The sequence below is a fragment of the Saccoglossus kowalevskii genome, chromosome 7 (genome assembly GCF_978046115.1).
Source record: "Saccoglossus kowalevskii chromosome 7, keSacKowa6.1, whole genome shotgun sequence".
NCBI lineage: Eukaryota > Metazoa > Hemichordata > Enteropneusta > Harrimaniidae > Saccoglossus > Saccoglossus kowalevskii.
In genome coordinates, this window is record NC_140647.1 from 35,390,031 (window position 1) to 35,417,101 (window position 27,071).

The 27,071-nt window shown below is 40.5% G+C and overlaps 1 protein-coding gene across 1 annotated transcript; it reads left to right on the plus strand.

Annotated features, from left to right (window-relative positions):
* The first annotated feature begins 242 nt into the window (after nt 1-242).
* On the plus strand, nt 243-18,632 carry LOC100375296 (stAR-related lipid transfer protein 6-like). Its single transcript, XM_002740676.4, has 6 exons — nt 243-610; nt 16,064-16,100; nt 16,232-16,331; nt 16,508-16,651; nt 17,781-17,949; nt 18,380-18,632. The coding sequence occupies exons 1-6, from the start codon at nt 302-304 to the stop codon at nt 18,491-18,493; spliced, it is 873 nt and encodes a 290-aa protein (XP_002740722.2). The 5' UTR covers nt 243-301; the 3' UTR covers nt 18,494-18,632.
* Nucleotides 18,633-27,071: the final 8,439 nt, after the last annotated feature.

Sequence of the window (27,071 nt, forward strand, 5' to 3'; positions counted from 1 at the left end):
TATATATATATATATATATATATATATATATATATATATATATATATATTATGTAATTTTAATAAAACGATATAGGGATAAATTACTCAATTTATCAAAAGCTTGGAAATATTGGAGATTGCAAATAAAATAGTGATTTATGAATATTCTGGGGGTGCGTGTTTCCATGCAGTCTTGCTGCGTGACATCACTCTTTGCAAGGCGTATTTGCATATGTAATATATTCTGGGTTCGCCGACTGAACACTACACTTATTGTGGCACAAAGCGTCCATACTGTAGCTGCGCTAGACACAGTAATCATGTCAGACGAAACGCAAACCGCTGTCGTCACGGAACCCAAACCAGAAGAGAACACGGAGGCTCCCCCAAAAGAAGACAAGCCCGCAGATGAAGCGAAGGTGAGCGACGCGACGAAGAAAGACGCCGTCGCAGCAGCCCCAGTTTTGGTAGCACCTACGGAGAGTCCTTTTGGTGAGGATGATTTCGAGCACATACTGCAAATTGAAGCATCAGAGGGGGCGGAAAATGGATGGGAAAGCGCCAAGAAATCTGACGCGGTTAAGATTTTCCGCAAGAAGGATAAGAACTCAGAAATTAATTTGATTAAGGTTAGTGTCATTTGCAGATAGTGTTATAACGTGCTTATTTAAAAAAGACGTTATCGAGTTGCTTCTTTTTTTCTCATTTTTTTTCTGTGCTAGACAAACACACCCACTAGAGAGGTAATCACCGGTCATGACTTAACCTATGTTATGTGCTTACGGAGATAGGTGCACCGTGCGTTCCGTACTCAGCGATGTACGTGCTCATCAATACATGAGCTAGTGAATTCATCCTTATTCTAAGCCGCGTTGTAGCCACAACATGTAGCGGAAAACAACATGTGCCCCGCCCACAATATGTTGTTGCATTTTACGTAAAAGTGCCATGCAAAAATATGCTGGCACTCCTATGACATTTTTTAAACTTGAAAATATTAATATTTAACTGAGTATTGGAATGTTGCGTCTATTACATAATACTTCGTTAATTGGTCGCAATGACCGTCTGCTACGACGTACTACGATGTACTGTGTCGCAAATAATGATAGTTATAGCATTGAGGTGGGTCCCTGGGAACGCAATTGAGCTCTTTCGTTATTGTATTTTTAGGACACAGATGCTACAGTAAAATAAAAATACTATTGATATCGCAATGTAACCTTGATAGTATAGTTCATTTTTTATACACGTAGCCAAGCAACAATGGGTGAAACAATAGTCTTGCAAATAATGCGATGGTCGTTGGTGCCGAATAATTGATACCATCAAGGCAATATTGAATGAATGAAATCAAAATAATTTAGGGCGCGCGTAGGTGTACACACAAGGCGAAATTTTCCCGCATTATTCAAGTTGCCCAGACCGTACGTCCACCAACGTGTAATGGACATGACAAGGTCTCGATAAGAAGGAATTTAAGGTAACTTGAACCGTAAATTTAAATAAACGGATCCCCATGATGCCATATTTCCCGCTACCCATAAATATTCAAACATATCGGACATGTTTTTGCAAACGATATTCACGGATATTGTGTGAGCTGTGTAGACACATTATAATACACGTAGCATAGATTGACCTCGTTGTTAAATAGGCCACGTATCGGACAACGAACGCTTATAACCCGACATTTATATTGCATGCTATCACGGGTAATCATGTGTATAAATCAATGAATTTATTGGAAAATTTATTATTATTTGTGTCTCAAGGATAAACTAGAAACAGAATATAATTTACAGTAATTTTACCATCTCCATCATGTTTTTCATTTTGCTTTGAAGCATTTTACTATCATTAACATCCCAAACACATAGCAATATATCCTTATTATAAGATGGCATTATGGCCTCTCACGAATGCGCAGTGTTATCTCAATTTTCCTCTGACACGCTAATAATGACTTGTGGATGTAAAGGAAAGTTCACTGACGAGAGGGGAGAGTAAATGCGATAAATGTATCAATTTGTGGATTGGCAAAGTTTTTGAATTATGTGAAACACACAACCTTGAAACACATTTAACCGCACGGTTTGAATACATAATGAATTCTGTCTAGTAAAATAATGTCACGTTTCATACAATGCGTTTTCTATGTAGCATGGTTTGGTAATTGATAATGTCTGAATCAAAATATATGACGTGTCGTGTCTTCATTGACCTGAGATATAAATCAGATACCGGGCACCATCTTATTACATGTGTCCGATGATATTACAGGATTTAAGAAAATGAATGCATGCCACAGGAAACTATTCATAAATTATGCTAATGCATGTTAATACTCCTAATGAATATTTAACGTGCTTTATTAATGAAATAAATAAAGCACGTTTAAATTGCTGTATGTAAATTTTATCGAGTGCAAGAGTTAACAGAATCTTAATTTAGGTAAAGTGTCAGATATCTCATCGTGAGAATACACTCTCTGTTAAATTAATTTAAATTACACATTAGCTAAATTTGCTAAAATAACATACTAGCTAAAAAAAAAAAAAAACATTTTACAGTAAGAATAATGAACAGTATTTGCCATGCCGTCATATTTACACCAATACTAGTATTGGCAGTAATGGTAATCATATTAATCTTATATGGCAGTAGATTATTTTCAAGTTTCAGATCCGCTGCCCATATACTAGTCAAGAAAATAAAGCCTAACTCTCAAAGAAAAACGAATAGTTCAAATCATGACAGTATACCAGATACGGCTAGTACATGCATGGTCGGAACTGCGCCCTCTACATTGCAGATATACAAACTACACACTGAATATTTTAATATGTTTATTCTAGTAATCAATGATAATTACTAAATGATTATTATTGTGAATTATACAGACTACTTCATTGACATGTCTACACAACCTAGTGTGGTTCACTGACCTGACCCTATAACCCAGCGCAGATGTACTTATGAATTTCGACGACATCGTACGCACTTTGTACCTAGTTATGAAATGCGTTGACCCAATTAAAACCATTCAAAATAACACATATGTCTTATTACAATCTGTTGGATTTCCTGTGCAATCTTAAACGCGAATAGATGGTCAGTTAAAACATGCAAGTCTCTTTATTCAAATATGTTGTTTTTATTATTCATATAAGCCTTGTAATATAATGTCACTTTGCAACATCAAATGCGCATGCGCCAATTAGTGGTCGTGCATGGCAGCTACAGTTATAATCACGACCAACGAACTTGTGATCGGGTGCATATTGTATCTGTGATAAATATAATCATGGGTTTCATTTACTAGAAAGCAATGCAGGACCACATACACGAAATGACATGAATCGTTTACTCAAGACTATGTTTTCATAAATTTGTCTAGAACTTTTATACAGATTACGTAACACCGCCAAGACTAAGGGTCCGAACTCGGAGCTCACAGAAAGGTCAATATGACAGACAAGCTGTTTATTTCATTCTATGGATTTTTATGTTAGATCATGAATATTCATAGTTGGTCATTATGCACATCTTGCGTATACAGCCCACCTGCCTTAATTAAGTATGCAAATTTATAAGAAACGAAGGCCTTTAAAAGTACAAAATATATATCTATGGATGGTTTGGGCGGTGGGTATTGAGTCATATAAAGCCCTTTACACGGACACTTTTGGGATATAACGTTTGACCCAGGATAAAATGACGTGGCTACAGGCTTTACATCATATTGTAGAGAGTACTAACATTGATCAGACGCACCTCTGTATTTTCAATCTTTCTGATGGATGTCTCTAGAGCAAATAAGTAATGAAGCGGAATTCATCTCCTTTTTATTACACTGCTCATGCTCGTGACTAGACGGGTTTGCTCGCATCACAATACATTTACGTTGATAACCATTTATTCTGACTCAGTGGACAGAGTCGATGGTACATTGATTCGACGTCTGATCCATTTCCACGTTTCGGAATATGTTCTGTTCTATTGATTGATGGATGAAATTATTTCTTCTGAGGCGAAGCTTAGCATGCGAGATTACGAATCCGACACCCCGACTGCCTCGTTGTTTTAAATTACATTGCTTAGTTAATTAGATGCCAATGTTATGCTGATTGTATGTTAATTATTTACTGATCGTACGATCAGTATATAACGATGAAATGTGACGTGTGCTTTTTGTACAAGGTCGTACGTTTTTTATCCACTTCCAATACCTTCAAATCTGACTCAAAGTAAATATGATAAATTCACTATCATTAACGTACAGTAGCAACGATTTCATCACCTTGTGGTCAAGTGTCGTCCCAGCTAAAATCTGATGCAAGGGGGACAATTCCAGTCAGCCCATCGTTTCAATTTCAACCAGTCAGCCCCGTATCAATTCCACCCAGTCAGTCTGGTTTCAATTCTATCCAGTCAGCCCGGTCTCAATTCTATCCAGTCAGCCCGGTTTCAATTCTATCCAGTCAGCCCGGTTTCAATTCCTGGTTCCAATTCCATTTAGTCAACCTCTGTGTCAATACCATCCAGTCAGCCCCTCGTATCAATTCTACCCAGTCAGCACAGTATCAATATCACCCAGTCTGCACAGTATCAATTTTATCCAGTCAGCCCGGTTTCAATTCCATTTAGTCAACCTCTGTGTCAATACCATCCAGTCAGCCCCTCGTATCAATTCCATTCAGTCAGCCCAGTATCAATACCATCCAGTCAGCCCCTCGTATCAATTCTACCCAGTCAGCCCAGTATCAATTCTACCCAGTCAGCCCGGTTTCAATACCATCCAGTCAGCCCAGTATCAATTCAATCCAGTCAGTCCGATTTTAATTCCATTTAGTCAAGCTCTGTGTCAATACCACCCAGTCAGCCCTCGTATCAATTCTATCCAGTCAGTCCGATTTCAATTCCATTTAGTCAAGCTCTGTGTCAATACCATCCAGTCAGCCCCTCGTATCAATTCTACCCAGTCAGCCCTCGTATCAATTCTATCCAGTCAGCCCCTCGTATCAATTCTACCCAGTCAGCCCAGTATCAATTCTACCCAGTCAGCCCGGTTTCAATACCATCCAGTCAGCCCAGTATCAATTCAATCCAGTCAGTCCGATTTCAATTCCATTTAGTCAAGCTCTGTGTCAATACCACCCAGTCAGCCCTCGTATCAATTCTATCCAGTCAGTCCGATTTCAATTCCATTTAGTCAACCTCTGTGTCAATACCATCCAGTCAGCCCCTCGTATCAATTCCATTCAGTCAGCCCAGTATCAATACCATCCAGTCAGCCCCTCGTATCAATTCTACCCAGTCAGCCCAGTATCAATTCTACCCAGTCAGCCCGGTTTCAATACCATCCAGTCAGCCCAGTATCAATTCAATCCAGTCAGTCCGATTTCAATTCCATTTAGTCAACCTCTGTGTCAATACCACCCAGTCAGCCCTCGTATCAATTCTATCCAGTCAGTCCGATTTCAGTTCCATTTAGTCAAGCTCTGTGTCAATACCATCCAGTCAGCCCCTCGTATCAATTCTACCCAGTCAGCCCTCGTATCAATATCACCCAATCAGCCCCTCGTATCAATTCTACCCAGTCAGCCCGGTTTCAATTCCATTTAGTCAACCTCTGTGTCAATACCATCCAGTCAGCCCCTCGTATCAATTCTACCCAGTCAGCCCAGTATCAATTCCACCCAGTCAGCCCAGTATCAATTTCATCCAGTCAGCCCCTCGTATCAATATCACCCAGTCAGCCCAGTAGCAATTTTATCCAGTCAGCCCCTCGTATCAATATCACCCAATCAGCCCGGTTTCAATTCTATCCAGTCAGCCCGGTTTCAATTCCATTTAGTCAACCTCTGTGTCAATACCATCCAGTCAGCCCCTCGTATCAATTCTACCCAGTCAGCCCAGTATCAATTCCACCCAGTCAGCCCAGTATCAATTCCATCCAGTCAGCCCCTCGTATCAATATCACCCAGTCAGCCCAGTAGCAATTTTATCCAGTCAGCCCCTCGTATCAATATCACCCAATCAGCCCGGTTTCAATTCTATCCAGTCAGCCCGGTTTCAATTCCATTTAGTCAACCTCTGTGTCAATACCATCCAGTCAGCCCCTCGTATCAATTCTACCCAGTCAGCCCAGTATCAATTCCACCCAGTCAGCCCAGTATCAATTCCATCCAGTCAGCCCCTCGTATCAATATCACCCAGTCAGCCCAGTAGCAATTTTATCCAGTCAGCCCCTCGTATCAATATCACCCAATCAGCCCGGTTTCAATTCTATCCAGTCAGCCCGGTTTCAATTCCATTTAGTCAACCTCTGTGTCAATACCATCCAGTCAGCCCCTCGTATCAATTCTACCCAGTCAGCCCAGTATCAATTCCATCCAGTCAGCCCCTCGTATCAATATCACCCAGTCAGCCCAGTAGCAATTTTATCCAGTCAGCCCGGTTTCAATTCTATCCAGTGAGCCCTCGTGTCAATTCCGTCTGGTCAGTCTCATGTCAATTCCATTCAGTCAACCCCAGTTTCAATATCATCCATTCAGCCCAGTATCAATTCCATCCAGTCAGCCCCTCGTATCAATATCACCCAATCAGCCCGGTTTCAATTCTATCCAGTCAGCCCAGTTTCAATTCCATTTAGTCAACCTCTGTGTCAATACCATCCAGTCAGTCCCTCGTATCAATTCTACCCAATCAGCCCAGTATCAATACCATCCAGTCAGCCCCTCGTATCAATTCTACCCAGTCAGCCCAGTATCAATTCTATCCAGTCAGCCCGGTTTAAATTCCATTTAGTCAACCTCTGTGTCAATACCATCCAGTCAGCCCCTCGTATCAATTCCATTCAGTCAGCCCAGTATCAATACCATCCAGTCAGCCCCTCGTATCAATTCTACCCAGTCAGCCCAGTATCAATTCTACCCAGTCAGCCCGGTTTCAATACCATCCAGTCAGCCCAGTATCAATTCAATCCCGTCAGTCCGATTTCAATTCCATTTAGTCAAGCTCTGTGTCAATACCATCCAGTCAGCCCAGTATCAATATCACCCAATCAGCCCGGTTTCAATTCTATCCAGTCAGCCCGGTTTCAATTCCATTTAGTCAACCTCTGTGTCAATACCATCCAGTCAGCCCCTCGTATCAATTCTACCCAATCAGCCCAGTATCAATTCTATCCAGTCAGCCCGGTTTCAATTCTATCCAGTGAGCCCTCGTGTCAATTCCGTCTGGTCAGTCTCATGTCAATTCCATTCAGTCAACCCCAGTTTCAATATCATCCATTCAGCCCAGTATCAATTCCATCCAGTCAGCCCCTCGTATCAATATCACCCAATCAGCCCGGTTTCAATTCTATCCAGTCAGCCCGGTTTCAATTCCATTTAGTCAAGCTCTGTGTCAATACCATCCAGTCAGCCCCTCGTATCAATTCTACCCAGTCAGCCCTCGTATCAATATCACCCAATCAGCCCCTCGTATCAATTCTACCCAGTCAGCCCGGTTTCAATTCCATTTAGTCAACCTCTGTGTCAATACCATCCAGTCAGCCCCTCGTATCAATTCTACCCAGTCAGCCCAGTATCAATTCCACCCAGTCAGCCCAGTATCAATTCCATCCAGTCAGCCCCTCGTATCAATATCACCCAGTCAGCCCAGTAGCAATTTTATCCAGTCAGCCCCTCGTATCAATATCACCCAATCAGCCCGGTTTCAATTCTATCCAGTCAGCCCGGTTTCAATTCCATTTAGTCAACCTCTGTGTCAATACCATCCAGTCAGCCCCTCGTATCAATTCTACCCAGTCAGCCCAGTATCAATTCCACCCAGTCAGCCCAGTATCAATTCCATCCAGTCAGCCCCTCGTATCAATATCACCCAGTCAGCCCAGTAGCAATTTTATCCAGTCAGCCCCTCGTATCAATATCACCCAATCAGCCCGGTTTCAATTCTATCCAGTCAGCCCGGTTTCAATTCCATTTAGTCAACCTCTGTGTCAATACCATCCAGTCAGCCCCTCGTATCAATTCTACCCAGTCAGCCCAGTATCAATTCCACCCAGTCAGCCCAGTATCAATTCCATCCAGTCAGCCCCTCGTATCAATATCACCCAGTCAGCCCAGTAGCAATTTTATCCAGTCAGCCCCTCGTATCAATATCACCCAATCAGCCCGGTTTCAATTCTATCCAGTCAGCCCGGTTTCAATTCCATTTAGTCAACCTCTGTGTCAATACCATCCAGTCAGCCCCTCGTATCAATTCTACCCAGTCAGCCCTCGTATCAATTCTATCCAGTCAGCCCCTCGTATCAATTCTACCCAGTCAGCCCAGTATCAATTCTACCCAGTCAGCCCGGTTTCAATACCATCCAGTCAGCCCAGTATCAATTCAATCCAGTCAGTCCGATTTCAATTCCATTTAGTCAAGCTCTGTGTCAATACCACCCAGTCAGCCCTCGTATCAATTCTATCCAGTCAGTCCGATTTCAATTCCATTTAGTCAACCTCTGTGTCAATACCATCCAGTCAGCCCCTCGTATCAATTCCATTCAGTCAGCCCAGTATCAATACCATCCAGTCAGCCCCTCGTATCAATTCTACCCAGTCAGCCCAGTATCAATTCTACCCAGTCAGCCCGGTTTCAATACCATCCAGTCAGCCCAGTATCAATTCAATCCAGTCAGTCCGATTTCAATTCCATTTAGTCAACCTCTGTGTCAATACCACCCAGTCAGCCCTCGTATCAATTCTATCCAGTCAGTCCGATTTCAGTTCCATTTAGTCAAGCTCTGTGTCAATACCATCCAGTCAGCCCCTCGTATCAATTCTACCCAGTCAGCCCTCGTATCAATATCACCCAATCAGCCCCTCGTATCAATTCTACCCAGTCAGCCCGGTTTCAATTCCATTTAGTCAACCTCTGTGTCAATACCATCCAGTCAGCCCCTCGTATCAATTCTACCCAGTCAGCCCAGTATCAATTCCACCCAGTCAGCCCAGTATCAATTCCATCCAGTCAGCCCCTCGTATCAATATCACCCAGTCAGCCCAGTAGCAATTTTATCCAGTCAGCCCCTCGTATCAATATCACCCAATCAGCCCGGTTTCAATTCTATCCAGTCAGCCCGGTTTCAATTCCATTTAGTCAACCTCTGTGTCAATACCATCCAGTCAGCCCCTCGTATCAATTCTACCCAGTCAGCCCAGTATCAATTCCACCCAGTCAGCCCAGTATCAATTCCATCCAGTCAGCCCCTCGTATCAATATCACCCAGTCAGCCCAGTAGCAATTTTATCCAGTCAGCCCCTCGTATCAATATCACCCAATCAGCCCGGTTTCAATTCTATCCAGTCAGCCCGGTTTCAATTCCATTTAGTCAACCTCTGTGTCAATACCATCCAGTCAGCCCCTCGTATCAATTCTACCCAGTCAGCCCAGTATCAATTCCACCCAGTCAGCCCAGTATCAATTCCATCCAGTCAGCCCCTCGTATCAATATCACCCAGTCAGCCCAGTAGCAATTTTATCCAGTCAGCCCCTCGTATCAATATCACCCAATCAGCCCGGTTTCAATTCTATCCAGTCAGCCCGGTTTCAATTCCATTTAGTCAACCTCTGTGTCAATACCATCCAGTCAGCCCCTCGTATCAATTCTACCCAGTCAGCCCAGTATCAATTCCATCCAGTCAGCCCCTCGTATCAATATCACCCAGTCAGCCCAGTAGCAATTTTATCCAGTCAGCCCGGTTTCAATTCTATCCAGTGAGCCCTCGTGTCAATTCCGTCTGGTCAGTCTCATGTCAATTCCATTCAGTCAACCCCAGTTTCAATATCATCCATTCAGCCCAGTATCAATTCCATCCAGTCAGCCCCTCGTATCAATATCACCCAATCAGCCCGGTTTCAATTCTATCCAGTCAGCCCGGTTTCAATTCCATTTAGTCAACCTCTGTGTCAATACCATCCAGTCAGTCCCTCGTATCAATTCTACCCAATCAGCCCAGTATCAATACCATCCAGTCAGCCCCTCGTATCAATTCTACCCAGTCAGCCCAGTATCAATTCTATCCAGTCAGCCCGGTTTAAATTCCATTTAGTCAACCTCTGTGTCAATACCATCCAGTCAGCCCCTCGTATCAATTCCATTCAGTCAGCCCAGTATCAATACCATCCAGTCAGCCCCTCGTATCAATTCTACCCAGTCAGCCCAGTATCAATTCTACCCAGTCAGCCCGGTTTCAATACCATCCAGTCAGCCCAGTATCAATTCAATCCCGTCAGTCCGATTTCAATTCCATTTAGTCAAGCTCTGTGTCAATACCATCCAGTCAGCCCAGTATCAATATCACCCAATCAGCCCGGTTTCAATTCTATCCAGTCAGCCCGGTTTCAATTCCATTTAGTCAACCTCTGTGTCAATACCATCCAGTCACCCCCTCGTATCAATTCTACCCAATCAGCCCAGTATCAATTCTATCCAGTCAGCCCGGTTTCAATTCTATCCAGTGAGCCCTCGTGTCAATTCCGTCTGGTCAGTCTCATGTCAATTCCATTCAGTCAACCCCAGTTTCAATATCATCCATTCAGCCCAGTATCAATTCCATCCAGTCAGCCCCTCGTATCAATATCACCCAATCAGCCCGGTTTCAATTCTATCCAGTCAGCCCGGTTTCAATTCCATTTAGTCAAGCTCTGTGTCAATACCATCCAGTCAGCCCCTCGTATCAATTCTACCCAGTCAGCCCTCGTATCAATATCACCCAATCAGCCCCTCGTATCAATTCTACCCAGTCAGCCCGGTTTCAATTCCATTTAGTCAACCTCTGTGTCAATACCATCCAGTCAGCCCCTCGTATCAATTCTACCCAGTCAGCCCAGTATCAATTCCACCCAGTCAGCCCAGTATCAATTCCATCCAGTCAGCCCCTCGTATCAATATCACCCAGTCAGCCCAGTAGCAATTTTATCCAGTCAGCCCCTCGTATCAATATCACCCAATCAGCCCGGTTTCAATTCTATCCAGTCAGCCCGGTTTCAATTCCATTTAATCAACCTCTGTGTCAATACCATCCAGTCAGCCCCTCGTATCAATTCTACCCAGTCAGCCCAGTATCAATTCCACCCAGTCAGCCCAGTATCAATTCCATCCAGTCAGCCCCTCGTATCAATATCACCCAGTCAGCCCAGTAGCAATTTTATCCAGTCAGCCCCTCGTATCAATATCACCCAATCAGCCCGGTTTCAATTCTATCCAGTCAGCCCGGTTTCAATTCCATTTAGTCAACCTCTGTGTCAATACCATCCAGTCAGCCCCTCGTATCAATTCTACCCAGTCAGCCCAGTATCAATTCCACCCAGTCAGCCCAGTATCAATTCCATCCAGTCAGCCCCTCGTATCAATATCACCCAGTCAGCCCAGTAGCAATTTTATCCAGTCAGCCCCTCGTATCAATATCACCCAATCAGCCCGGTTTCAATTCTATCCAGTCAGCCCGGTTTCAATTCCATTTAGTCAACCTCTGTGTCAATACCATCCAGTCAGCCCCTCGTATCAATTCTACCCAGTCAGCCCAGTATCAATTCCATCCAGTCAGCCCCTCGTATCAATATCACCCAGTCAGCCCAGTAGCAATTTTATCCAGTCAGCCCGGTTTCAATTCTATCCAGTGAGCCCTCGTGTCAATTCCGTCTGGTCAGTCTCATGTCAATTCCATTCAGTCAACCCCAGTTTCAATATCATCCATTCAGCCCAGTATCAATTCCATCCAGTCAGCCCCTCGTATCAATATCACCCAATCAGCCCGGTTTCAATTCTATCCAGTCAGCCCGGTTTCAATTCCATTTAGTCAACCTCTGTGTCAATACCATCCAGTCAGTCCCTCGTATCAATTCTACCCAATCAGCCCAGTATCAATACCATCCAGTCAGCCCCTCGTATCAATTCTACCCAGTCAGCCCAGTATCAATTCTATCCAGTCAGCCCGGTTTAAATTCCATTTAGTCAACCTCTGTGTCAATACCATCCAGTCAGCCCCTCGTATCAATTCCATTCAGTCAGCCCAGTATCAATACCATCCAGTCAGCCCCTCGTATCAATTCTACCCAGTCAGCCCAGTATCAATTCTACCCAGTCAGCCCGGTTTCAATACCATCCAGTCAGCCCAGTATCAATTCAATCCCGTCAGTCCGATTTCAATTCCATTTAGTCAAGCTCTGTGTCAATACCATCCAGTCAGCCCAGTATCAATATCACCCAATCAGCCCGGTTTCAATTCTATCCAGTCAGCCCGGTTTCAATTCCATTTAGTCAACCTCTGTGTCAATACCATCCAGTCAGCCCCTCGTATCAATTCTACCCAATCAGCCCAGTATCAATTCTATCCAGTCAGCCCGGTTTCAATTCTATCCAGTGAGCCCTCGTGTCAATTCCGTCTGGTCAGTCTCATGTCAATTCCATTCAGTCAACCCCAGTTTCAATATCATCCATTCAGCCCAGTATCAATTCCATCCAGTCAGCCCCTCGTATCAATATCACCCAATCAGCCCGGTTTCAATTCTATCCAGTCAGCCCGGTTTCAATTCCATTTAGTCAAGCTCTGTGTCAATACCATCCAGTCAGCCCCTCGTATCAATTCTACTCAGTCAGCCCTCGTATCAATATCACCCAATCAGCCCCTCGTATCAATTCTACCCAGTCAGCCCGGTTTCAATTCCATTTAGTCAACCTCTGTGTCAATACCATCCAGTCAGCCCCTCGTATCAATTCTACCCAGTCAGCCCAGTATCAATTCCACCCAGTCAGCCCAGTATCAATTCCATCCAGTCAGCCCCTCGTATCAATATCACCCAGTCAGCCCAGTAGCAATTTTATCCAGTCAGCCCCTCGTATCAATATCACCCAATCAGCCCGGTTTCAATTCTATCCAGTCAGCCCGGTTTCAATTCCATTTAGTCAACCTCTGTGTCAATACCATCCAGTCAGCCCCTCGTATCAATTCTACCCAGTCAGCCCAGTATCAATTCCACCCAGTCAGCCCAGTATCAATTCCATCCAGTCAGCCCCTCGTATTAATATCACCCAGTCAGCCCAGTAGCAATTTTATCCAGTCAGCCCCTCGTATCAATATCACCCAATCAGCCCGGTTTCAATTCTATCCAGTCAGCCCGGTTTCAATTCCATTTAGTCAACCTCTGTGTCAATACCATCCAGTCAGCCCCTCGTATCAATTCTACCCAGTCAGCCCAGTATCAATTCCACCCAGTCAGCCCAGTATCAATTCCATCCAGTCAGCCCCTCGTATCAATATCACCCAGTCAGCCCAGTAGCAATTTTATCCAGTCAGCCCCTCGTATCAATATCACCCAATCAGCCCGGTTTCAATTCTATCCAGTCAGCCCGGTTTCAATTCCATTTAGTCAACCTCTGTGTCAATACCATCCAGTCAGCCCCTCGTATCAATTCTACCCAGTCAGCCCAGTATCAATTCCATCCAGTCAGCCCCTCGTATCAATATCACCCAGTCAGCCCAGTAGCAATTTTATCCAGTCAGCCCGGTTTCAATTCTATCCAGTGAGCCCTCGTGTCAATTCCGTCTGGTCAGTCTCATGTCAATTCCATTCAGTCAACCCCAGTTTCAATATCATCCATTCAGCCCAGTATCAATTCCATCCAGTCAGCCCCTCGTATCAATATCACCCAATCAGCCCGGTTTCAATTCTATCCAGTCAGCCCGGTTTCAATTCCATTTAGTCAACCTCTGTGTCAATACCATCCAGTCAGTCCCTCGTATCAATTCTACCCAATCAGCCCAGTATCAATACCATCCAGTCAGCCCCTCGTATCAATTCTACCCAGTCAGCCCAGTATCAATTCTATCCAGTCAGCCCGGTTTAAATTCCATTTAGTCAACCTCTGTGTCAATACCATCCAGTCAGCCCCTCGTATCAATTCCATTCAGTCAGCCCAGTATCAATACCATCCAGTCAGCCCCTCGTATCAATTCTACCCAGTCAGCCCAGTATCAATTCTACCCAGTCAGCCCGGTTTCAATACCATCCAGTCAGCCCAGTATCAATTCAATCCCGTCAGTCCGATTTCAATTCCATTTAGTCAAGCTCTGTGTCAATACCATCCAGTCAGCCCAGTATCAATATCACCCAATCAGCCCGGTTTCAATTCTATCCAGTCAGCCCGGTTTCAATTCCATTTAGTCAACCTCTGTGTCAATACCATCCAGTCAGCCCCTCGTATCAATTCTACCCAATCAGCCCAGTATCAATTCTATCCAGTCAGCCCGGTTTCAATTCTATCCAGTGAGCCCTCGTGTCAATTCCGTCTGGTCAGTCTCATGTCAATTCCATTCAGTCAACCCCAGTTTCAATATCATCCATTCAGCCCAGTATCAATTCCATCCAGTCAGCCCCTCGTATCAATATCACCCAATCAGCCCGGTTTCAATTCTATCCAGTCAGCCCGGTTTCAATTCCATTTAGTCAACCTCTGTGTCAATACCATCCAGTCAGTCCCTCGTATCAATTCTACCCAATCAGCCCAGTATCAATTCTATCCAGTCAGCCCGGTTTAAATTCCATTTAGTCAACCTCTGTGTCAATACCATCCAGTCAGCCCCTCGTATCAATTCCATTCAGTCAGCCCAGTATCAATACCATCCAGTCAGCCCCTCGTATCAATTCTACCCAGTCAGCCCAGTATCAATTCTACCCAGTCAGCCCGGTTTCAATACCATCCAGTCAGCCCAGTATCAATTCAATCCCGTCAGTCCGATTTCAATTCCATTTAGTCAAGCTCTGTGTCAATACCATCCAGTCAGCCCAGTATCAATATCACCCAATCAGCCCGGTTTCAATTCTATCCAGTCAGCCCGGTTTCAATTCCATTTAGTCAACCTCTGTGTCAATACCATCCAGTCAGCCCCTCGTATCAATTCTACCCAATCAGCCCAGTATCAATTCTATCCAGTCAGCCCGGTTTAAATTCCATTTAGTCAACCTCTGTGTCAATACCATCCAGTCAGCCCCTCGTATCAATTCCATTCAGTCAGCCCAGTATCAATACCATCCAGTCAGCCCCTCGTATCAATTCTACCCAGTCAGCCCAGTATCAATTCTACCCAGTCAGCCCGGTTTCAATACCATCCAGTCAGCCCAGTATCAATTCAATCCCGTCAGTCCGATTTCAATTCCATTTAGTCAAGCTCTGTGTCAATACCATCCAGTCAGCCCAGTATCAATATCACCCAATCAGCCCGGTTTCAATTCTATCCAGTCAGCCCGGTTTCAATTCCATTTAGTCAACCTCTGTGTCAATACCATCCAGTCAGCCCCTCGTATCAATTCTACCCAGTCAGCCCAGTATCAATTCAATCCAGTCAGTCCGATTTCAATTCCATTTAGTCAAGCTCTGTGTCAATTCAATCCAGTCAGCCCAGTATCAATATCACCCAATCAGCCCGGTTTCAATTCTATCCAGTCAGTCCGATTTCAATTCCATTTAGTCAAGCTCTGTGTCAATACCATCCAGTCAGCCCCTCGTATCAATTCTACCCAGTCAGCCCTCGTATCAATTCTACCTAGTCAGCCCCTCGTATCAATTCTATCCAGTCAGTCCGATTTCAATTCCATTTAGTCAGCTCCTCGTATCAATACCACCCAGTCAGCCCAATATCAATTCTATCCAGTCAGCCCGGTTTCAATTCTATCCAGTGAGCCCTCGTGTCAATTCCGTCTGGTCAGTCTCATGTCAATTCCATTCAGTCAGCCCCCGTTTCAACACCATCCAATCAGCACAGTATTAATTCCACCCAATCAGCCTCATCTCAATTATACCCAGTCAGCCTTATATCAATTCCATTCCACTCTGCCCTGTTATAATTCCATCCCGTCAGCTCGGCATCAATTCCATTCATTTAATACCATGTAATCCGATACCAAAGCAATCCATAAAACCCCTCACATCAAAGCCATTCCATGAGGCATGAGGCCTGATGCCAATGATATTCGACAGGCGTATAAATTATTACTAACTTTTATTTATTATTAATCATTTTCAGTCTTACCTAACCTTACCGGGGATTCCAGCTGATAAAGGTAACGTATAAGACATTGATGTATGTGTCACACGTTACTCATGTGATAACATGTTTATATACCGTATTTATCACTATTAGTATTCGTGTACAAATTAACAATCTATATAATTTCATTGGATATTGTTTTAGCAATGGAGTTACTCACAAATTATGAAGAACGCAAGAAATGGGACAAAGGTCACAAGATTGATGTTCTTGATGAAAAGAGCGACTTCTGCATATTATACAGGCGAGTGTATAATAATGTTAATCTACAAATATGAAGATATTTCAAACTAACAAAAAAACTCTTACGGTGAAATGCCTATCTGATCTCAACCATAGACCAAATAATGAATCGTAATCAACAGACAGATTTTCAAAAAAACAAATGTGTTTTAATTATGTGTTGTATATGCATTCCAGTGTATTTAAAATGCCGGCAGCCTGCACAGGGCGTGATTTCGTGATTGCGTCAACAAAGAGAAGCGATGAAGACAATAAAAGGCATATCATATTATACAAAGACTGTGTTCATCCTGACAAGCCACCAAATAATTCATTGATCAGGTAATGCAATGCTTTCACAGAAATGTAATTAATTTCGCATTAACATGACATAATGATGAACGAATGAATGAATATGATGAAATGTTAGCAGTAATGTGATGAAATGGTGTGAAAGTCTGTATTTCGTGTAATATGTTGCAAGGTGACATCACGTCACATAATAATGTAAAGTGACATCACGTGATATGATAATGTAGGGAGACCTTTCGTAATGTGTATTGACTTCTTGTAACAAGATAATGTATGTTGGTTTCTGATATGATAATAATTACTGACTTAATAATAATAATATTGATTTGCGACTTCATGTAACATGATAACGTATGGTGGCTTCTCGTAATATGATAATGTTTACTGACTTAATAATAATATTATTATTTTGCGACTTCATGTAACATGATAACGTATGGTGGCTTCTCGTAATATGATAATGTTTACTGACTTAATAATAATATTATTATTTTGCGACTTCATGTAACATGATAACGTATGGTGGCTTCTCGTAATATGATAATGTTTACTGACTTAATAATAATATTATTATTTTGCGACTTCATATAACATGATAACGTATGGTGGCTTCTCGTAATATGATAATGTTTACTGACTTAATAATATTATTATTTTGCGACTTCATGTAACATGATAACGTATGGTGGCTTCTCGTAATATGATAATGTTTACTGACTTAATAATAATATTATTATTTTGCGACTTCATATAACATGATAACGTATGGTGGCTTCTCGTAATATGATAATGTTTACTGACTTAATAATATTATTATTTTGCGACTTCATGTAACATGATAACGTATGGTGGCTTCTCGTAATATGATAATGTTTACTGACTTAATAATAATAATATTGTTTTGTGACTTCATGTAACATGATAACGTATGGTGGCTTCTCGTAATATGGTAATGTATACTGAACTCACGTAATATGATAGTGTATTGTGACTCTGCGTAATACGCATGCCAATCACAGTGATGTAACGCATTATGCAAATTAATGCAAATATGTTTTTATGCTAATTTAATGAACATATACCATGGCATTGTAAAGGACGTTTCCTATGAAATTACGTTTTTATCACCGATAATATCATGTCGTTTTTTTTTCTTCAGAGGTGAAACCATTGTTAATGGATTCATCGTCCGACAAGATGAAAATGACGAAAAGTCGTCCAGACTGACGGTGCTACAACAGCTTGAGATGAAAGGCTGGATTCCTAAATTCCTTCTTAACCGTCTGACATTAGCTAGACCAATCGGAATCAGGGACGATCTGAATGCTGTAAGTTCAATTTATTTACCATCAAGCTGATTGTCCAAAACACAAAAAGCGATCGGATGATAGAAAAACTTGTGTTTATATTGTATACGACCATTAGAATCTGTATCTGTGCGTAGTTATTATAGGGGAAGGGCTACACTACTGGGCAAGTTTTTTTCTTCACTTTTTTTGGCGGTAATGTTGCTGAAGAAAAATTTGTTTATCGAATATTTATGTATTTCCTCTTTAGATTTTTATTTATTTTTCTATGTAGATCCCTTTTCAAAATCAACTTCTCTTCCCTTGAGTTTCTAGTGTCTGTTAGTGTCGGCCATAGCGTGTCGTTGCTTACAAGCAACCATCTACCCATGAGACCATGAGCGTGTTGTTATCGTCGCTCCGTTTTAAAATATCCGTAATGATGATGAGCATCTTTTTTTGTCAATAATAGTATTGGAAGGAGATAAATAAACCAAAGGAAAATGGTCCAACTGATGAAAAAAGAAGAAGGAGAGGCAGAGAAGACAGAAGACAAAGAAGAGGAACCAAAGGAAGAAAACACTGAAGAGAAGAAAGAATAGTACAAGTGTACCACGAGATGGCGCGATTGCTTATCTTTTTAAAGTTGGGTCAGTGTTTTTTGTGACGTTCGGTGTCAGAGATTCATTTTATATCGAAGCGAAAATCGTCATCAATGAAAATAATATGTAGTGCGCATGTGCAGTAATGTACGCATGTATGATACATACTATTTCAATTCTACAAGGCACACATCACGCTGATAAACACAATTCATAAGTGTCCTACCCGTGTAGATTTCACATTTAAGGTCTCAGCTGTTGGCGAAATATTTCCCAACACAATACGTGTACTCAGTCGGTCGTCACGGTCAAGTGATAAAATATTTAAATCACATTTTCGATTGGATGACGTCACATGGCCGAGTTAGTTTTTTTAATTTCAATATTTGTTAGAAAATAACATTTAAAACTGGAAAATCTCCTTGTGATTTTAAGAATGTTGCTAAGCAACACGATGCTCACGTGGTTGGTATCTTTCTAGTGGTTATAAAAGTCATTTTAATTTTTAAAAAAAACTTCCAACCACCTAAACTGTTCGGTCTTCCATCGGGCATATTTCAATACAGAGTACACCGGAAGCTGAAAGTAAGTTTTATTTAAATCACGCAGTTAACTTGTTGTTGTTAAACATACAACAATAGTATGATAAATTTTAGCGATGAAACATGAAGAGAACTTTGTCAAAATTTCTACTTACTTTGTGGTATACCGTAGGGATAGAATTGGCGTGAAATTCACGCAACGTAACGTGTGGTGGTGGTTAAAACGCTAGCCTGAAAATAGAAAAAACGTCCCAAAACTAACCAGACTATTGCATTTAGTGTTTTTTACGTAGATTACGTGTCTTCCGTATTTATCCTATCAGTGGACAGAAATGAACGTAATATGTAATTAATGAGCGTATATAGCCATGCCTGCTTAAATCTCACGACTTTAGACAATTGTATAAATATGTACGTACTGTTCTATAATTTATACAAATTGTATTATTCAAAAAAAACATACTAAACTTTAAATTTTAAGATTTGAATATATAAATCGTTATGCTCGGTATTCCAGTCAATGCTAATTAAGGTTACCATCCTGATGGTTATATTTTTGCTTTCTATGCGTTATTGATACAAAAGAACAGCTTTTTACCAGAGAAAATGCGGTTACATTTTGGTAATAATAATAACAAATTCATAAGAAATTTAGTTCTCTAGGTCACGTGATGGTGAAGGTGCAAAACCTATTTACAGATTAATTTTTGTTAGCTTTTACATTTGCTTTTGTCTTCAACTGTAGTTGTTCGAAACATAATATATATATATCTATGTATATCTGCCGTGCCAACACAAAGACAAATGTGTTATTAAGTTAATTTTAAGTTTGGCAGTGTTTTGGATCAAATGACACCCACCAAACACACAATTTGATATTTACCAATGCTTGACAGATATATGATGGGTGATTTGATCACATTATTGATTTAAATGTATTCCGTCATATTATTGATATTATATATGTTGTAATTGTATTATCATGTTTTGGACTTTTGTTTTGTCTTATATATTCTAAGTATGTACTGTATAATATAGATATATGATATATATATATGAATAAACAAAGCTATGGGAAGATAATATTTGCCTCATTCTTGAACATATACAACATATACAAGTTTCCAATATGGCCCGCCCTCTACTATTACGTCAAAATGTCGTACTTTGGTTTTGCAATGTTTATGTCTGTGTTGTGTAGTTTTTAGGCATTTAGAATATATGACAAATTATAAAAACAGTGTTTTAATGCTGGACGCAAGGGAAAAATATTGTCAACCCGTGTAAACAATTAGGTAGAATATGACGAGTAAGTTGGTAGCGTAGAAGTATGCTTGCTAATGTTTTCTCTTTAAAGGGTGGTGGTTGTTGCGCCGCGTTCTGTTCAATATGGGTCTCATAGCGACGTACTAATGCGTGTATATTACATTGTTTATTTACTTGAAATTCGAACACGGTCTGTGTGACGACCACCGCCCTTTAATCATTTTGGGTGGAGGATTTGTAATATTTCATGTCGTTTTCAATGTTTTATGTGGCATATAAAGTACGATTCCTGTGTTTTCCATGTGCGGGACAAGGGTATAAAAGTCGCAGTTCTCAGAAGACAAAATGTCCTCCTGCTCACTTTAGTACGTGACTGAGAAATGCCTTTTGGCACGCACTTAGATGCGAAATGTTCCTGACGCTACTGGTAAATAAAACGCAATAATACTATATGAGAGACGTGTCTAATTAAGCATGGGATTGAAAAGTTGTTACTAGAATTGTTCTCAGAGGTTACCGATTACAGTCATATAGATGCAAATGTCGGCTGAAAGTTGTCGGTGGGAATTGCACGATTACATTGTTTGCGTTCAGTCGACTGACTTTTTAAAACTCTCGCCCGACAACAAAGTGTCCTGTACTATTTTGAACATATCTTTATTATCAGGCGCGCCATCTGCCGACGTATAAGTACTTATACGTTAGGGGGCGCCCTTCAGATCCCAGATGTTGTTCGACGTCGGTATTTAGGGGCCCAAGCCTGAAGGGCGAGGCCCCTATTCTTATTGTCCGGTTTTTAGGGGCCCAAGCCCAAAGGGCGAGGCCCCTATTCTTATTGTCCGGTTTTTTCTTCTTCTTTCTTTAGGGGCCCAAGCCCGAAGGGCGAGGCCCCTATTCTTATTGTCCGGTTTTTAGGGGCCCAAGCCCAAAGGGCGAGGCCCCTATTCTTATTGTTCGGTTTTTAGGGGCCCAAGCCCATAGGGCGAGGCCCCTATTCTTATTGTCCGGTTTTTTTAGGGGCCCAAGCCCAAAGGGCGAGGCCCCTATTCTTATTGTCCGGTTTTTTCTTCTTCTTTCTTCTTCTTCTTCTTCTTCTTTCTTCCACAACTTCTTTCGTCAAGCCGTTTGAGAAAACTGCTAAACTGAATAGTCTGAAAAAGCTCTATACTTATAGTCCCTAATGTAACCTAGTGCAACATGCTTTCAGAATTTTGATTGCCCAATTAGTTTGGCAGCCATATTGGATTGAAATAAAACCGGAAGTGGCTGTTTGACCACTTTCTGAGGGTCTAGGCTTCTAGATTTTTTTATGGTATATAGTACAACTCATGTGTAATAAATATCAGCAATAAAAACTTTAGCGGTCATGTGACTTTTTCCGCCATTTTGTTTTTCCTAAAAACGGCAAAAAACACTTTAAAATCTTCTTCTTCAGAACCACCAAGCAGAATGCTCTCATATGTAGTATTTAGCTTCTATATATGAATACCATTTATGTTTGAAAAAATGTTTACGATTGGTCACGTGGTTTGGCCACCATTTTGGATTTCTTCTAAACAGGAAGTAGTTTTTTACTCTGGCATCACTTGAGGGAATATTTTCAGTTTTGCTTCATGGCATCTATGCATCAAGCCCTTTCAGAAATCTAAAAAAAAATTCAGATCAGTCACATGGTTTGGCCGCCATTTTGGATTTTAAGCAAAATTGACCAAAAGTTTGGGTATTTGTTTCTGAGAGACGATTCAACCAATCTACTAGATGTTTTCATATTTACCATGCCTGGCCTTAGCTGCATACGAGAAAAATAATATTATTTTGATCAGTCACGTGGTTTGGCCGCCATCTTGGATTTTGTGAAAATAGAAATTATGCAACTACATGTTTTGTATTAGTCTGATTTCTTTCAAATTTTGTATGTGCATTTGTGTCATCAGATGGATCATTTTGCCCCAATAGCACACTGTTAGGCCACGTGGCTGGGCACCCATGGGGTCAGGGCTTCTAACCTTATTAATATGCATAACTGTTATAACTCAAGCACTGTTGTAGTTAGGATGATGAATCCTGTGTTATTATGACAACGTTGAACAAGAGATTCGATTAAAATAACAAATGACCATATATGGTCATGTGAGCTCATTAATATGCATAACTGTCATATCTCAAACACTGTTGCAGTTTGGAAGTGGAATCCTGTGTTATTATGACAACATTGAACAAAAGATTTAATTAAAATAACAGATGACCATATATAGTCATGTGAGCTCATTAATATGCGTAATCGTTATATCTCAAACACTGTTGCAGTTAGGAAGATGAATCCTGTGTCATTATGACAACAAGTGAACAAGAGATCTGATTAAAATAACAGATAACCATATATGGTCATGTGAACTCATTAATATGCATAACCATTATATCTTAAACACAGTCGCAGTTAGGAAGATAAATCCTGTGTCATTATGACAACAGTGAACAAGAGATTTGATTAAAATAACAGATAACCATATATGGTCATGTGAACTCATTAATATGCATAGCAGTCATATCTAAAACACTGTCGCAGTTAGGAAGATGAATCTTGTGTTATTATGACAACAGTGAACAAGAGATTTGTTTAAAAATAACAGATGACCATATATGGTCATGTGAACTCATTAATATACATAGCAGTCATATCTGAAACACTATCGCAGAGCAGGACATGTAAGTAGTGTCATTATGAAGACATTGAATGAAAGATGTAACTGACATTAGAAATGGCTATATATGATTATGTAATCTCATTATTGTGCATAAGAACATGGCTCATTATATATCCTGAAAACCATATTTCGATAACCAAACCAGGTAAATACATGGTACCAACTTCATTTCGACCTCATGTTACTGATAATACAATCTACCTGCAGCTGATTGTCTAACATGTGACCTCATTAATTATGAAATAGAATCTTATCAGCTTGGGCCCCGGTGACGCCGCTTGCGGCTTTAATCTTCTTTCTTTCTTTCTTTCTTTCTTCCGTAACTTTTTTCGTCAAGCCGTTTGGGAAAACTGCTGAACGGAATGGTTTGATAATGCTCTATACTGATAGTCCCTAATGTGAACTGGTGCAACATGCTTTCAAAATTTCGATTGGTCAATTAGTTTGGCAGCCATATTGAATTGAAATAAAACCGGAAGTGGCTGTTTGACCACTTTCTGAGGGTCTAGGCGTCTAGATTTTTTTATGGTATATAGGACAACTCATGTGTAATAGATATCAGTAATAAAAACTTTAGCGGTCATGTGACTTTTCCCGCCATTTTGTTTTTCCTAAAAACGGCAAAAAACACTAAAAAATCTTCTTCTTCAGAACCACCTAGCAGAATCCTCTCGTGTGTTGTATTTAGCTTCTATATATGAATCCCGTTTAGGTTTGATAAAATTATTACGATTGGTCACGTGGTTTGGCCACCATTTTAGATTTCTTCTAAACAGGAAGTAGTTTTTTACTATGGCAACACTTGAGGGATTATTTTCAATTTTGCTTCATTGCATCTGTATATCTATCTCTTTCAGAAACCTAAAAAAGATTTCAGATCAGTCACGTGGTTTGGCCGCCATCTTGGATTTTAAGCAAAATTGCCCAAAAGTTTGGGCATTTGTTTCTCAGAGGTGATTCAACCAATCTACCAGATGTTTTTATATTTACCATGCCTGGCCTTAGCTCCATATGAGAAAAATAATATTATTTTGATCAGTCACATGGTTTGGCCGCCATCTTGGATTTTATGAAAACAGATCTTGTGCAATTACATGTGTTGTATTGGTCCGATTTGGCTAAAATTGTATATGTGCATTCTACTCTTGAGATGCATTTTTTCAACCGAATGGCACGTGGCTGGGTTTTGTCACTGGGCGCCTAAGGGGTGGGGGCTTCTAACCTCATTAATATGCATAACTGATATATCTCAAGCACTGTTGGAGTTAGGAAGATGAAACCTGTGTTATTATGACAACATTAAACAATTGATTTCATTAAAATAACAGATTACCATATATGGTCATGTGAACTCATTAATATGCATAACCATTATATCTCAAACACTGTTGTAGTAAGGAAGATGATTCCTGTGTTATCATGACAACAGTGAACAAGAGATTTGATTAAAATAACAGATGACCATATATGGTCATGTGAACTCATTAATATGCATAACCATTATATCTTAAACACTGTCGTAGAGCAGGACATGTAACTAGTGTCATTATGAAGACATTGAATGAAAGATGTAACTGACATTAGAAATGGCTATATATGATTATGTAATCTCATTATTGTGCATAAGAACATGGCTCATTATATATCCTGAAAACCATATTTCGATAACCAAAGCAGGTAAATACATGGTACCAACTTCATTTCGACCTCATGTTACTGATAATAAGAGCTACCTGATTGTCTAACATGTGACCTCATTAATTATGAAACAGAATCTTATCAGCTTGGGCCCCGGTGACGCCGCTTGCGGCTTTAATTTCTTCTTTCTTCTTCTTTCTTCCACAACTTCTTTCGTCAAGCCGTTTGAGAAAACTGCTGAACTGAATAGTCTGAAAATGCTCTATACTTATAGTCCCTAATGTGAACTAGTGCAACATGCTTTCAGAATTTTGATTGGTCAATTAGTTTGGCAGCCATATTGGATTGAAATAAAACCGGAAGTGGCTATTTGACTACTTTTTGAGGGTCTAGGCGTCTTGATTTTTTTATGGTATATAGTACAACTCATGTGTAATAGATATCAACAATAAAAACTTTAGCGGTCATGTGACTTTTCCCGCCATTTTGTTTTTCCTAAAAACGGCAAAAAACACTTGAAAATCTTCTTCTTCAGAACCACTATGCAGAATGCTCTCATATGTAGTATTTGGCTTCTATATATGAATCCCATTTACGTTTGAAAAAAGTGTTATGATTGGTCACATGGTTTGGCCGCCATTTTGGGTTTCTTCTAAACAGGAAGTAGTTTTTTACTCTGGCAAAACTTGAGGGATTATTCTCAATTTTGCTTCATGGCATCTGTATATCAATCCCTTTCAGTAACCTAAAAAAGATTTCAGATCAGTCACATGGTTTGGCCGCCATCTTGGATTTTAAGCAAAATTGATCAAAAGTTTGGGCATTTGTTTCTCAGAGGTGATTCACCCAATCTACAAGATGTTTTTATATTTACCATGCCTGGCCTGATTTCCATATGAGAAAAATAATATTATTTTGATCAGTCACATGGTTTGGCCGCCATCTTGGATTTTATGAAAACAAACCTTGTGCATTTACATGTGTTGTATTGGTTCGATTTGGCTAAAATTGTACATGCGCATTCTACTCATGAGATGCATTCTTTCAACCGAATGGCACGTGGCTGGGTTTTGTCGCCAAGCACCTAAGGGGTGGGGGCTTCTAACCTCATTAATATGCATAACTGATATATCTCAAGCACTGTTGGAGTTAGGAAGATGAAACCTGTGTTATTATGACAACATTAAACAATTGATTTCATTAAAATAACAGATTACCATATATGGTCATGTGAACTCATTAATATGCATAACCATTATATCTCAAACACTGTTGTAGTTAGGAAGATGATTCCTGTGTTATCATGACAACAGTGAACAAGAGATTTGATTAAAATAACAGATGACCATATATGGTCATGTGAACTCATTAATATGCATAACCATTATATCTTAAACACTGTTGCAGTTAGGAAGATGAATCCTGTGTTATTATTACAACAGTGAACAAGAGATTTGATTAAAATAACAGATGACCATATATGGTCATGTGAACTCATTAATATGCATAGCAGTCATATTTAAAACACAGTCGCAGAGCAGGACATGTAACTCGTGTCATTATGAAGACATTGAATGAAAGATGTAACTGACATTAGAAATGGCTATATATGATTATGTAATCTCATTATTGTGCATAAGAACATGGCTCATTATATATCCTCAAAACCATATTTCGATAACCAAACCAGGTAAATACATGGTACCAACTTCATTTCGACCTCATGTTACTGATAATACAATCTACCTGCAGCTGATTGTCTAACATGTGACCTCATTAATTATGAAACAGAATCTTATCAGCTTGGGCCCCGGTGACGCCGCTTGCGGCTTTAATTTCTTCTTTCTTTCTTTCTTTCTTCCGTAACTTTTTTCGTCAAGCCGTTTGAGAAAACCGCTGAACGGAATGATCTGATAATGCTCTATATTGATAGTCCCTAATGTAAACTGGTGCAACATGCTTTCAGAATTTTGATTGGTCAATTAGTTTGGCAGCCATATTGGATTGAAATAAAACCGGAAGTGGCTGTTTGACCACTTTCTGAGGGTCTAGGCGTCTAGATTTTTTTATGGTATATAGTACAACTCATGTGTAATAAATATCAGCAATAAAAACTTTAGCGGTCATGTGACTTTTCCCGCCATTTTGTTTTTCCTAAAAACGGCAAAAAACACTTAAAAATCTTCTTCTTCAGAACCAACAAGCAGAATGCTCTCATATGTAGTATTTAGCTTCTATACATGAATCCCATTTATATTTGAATTTTTTTTTACCATTGGTCACGTGGTTTGGCCACCATTTTGGATTTCTTCTAAACAGGAAGTAGTTTTTTACTCTGGCAACACTTGAGGAATTATTTTCAATTTTGCTTCATGGCATCTGTGTGTCAAACCCTTTCAGAAATCTAAAAA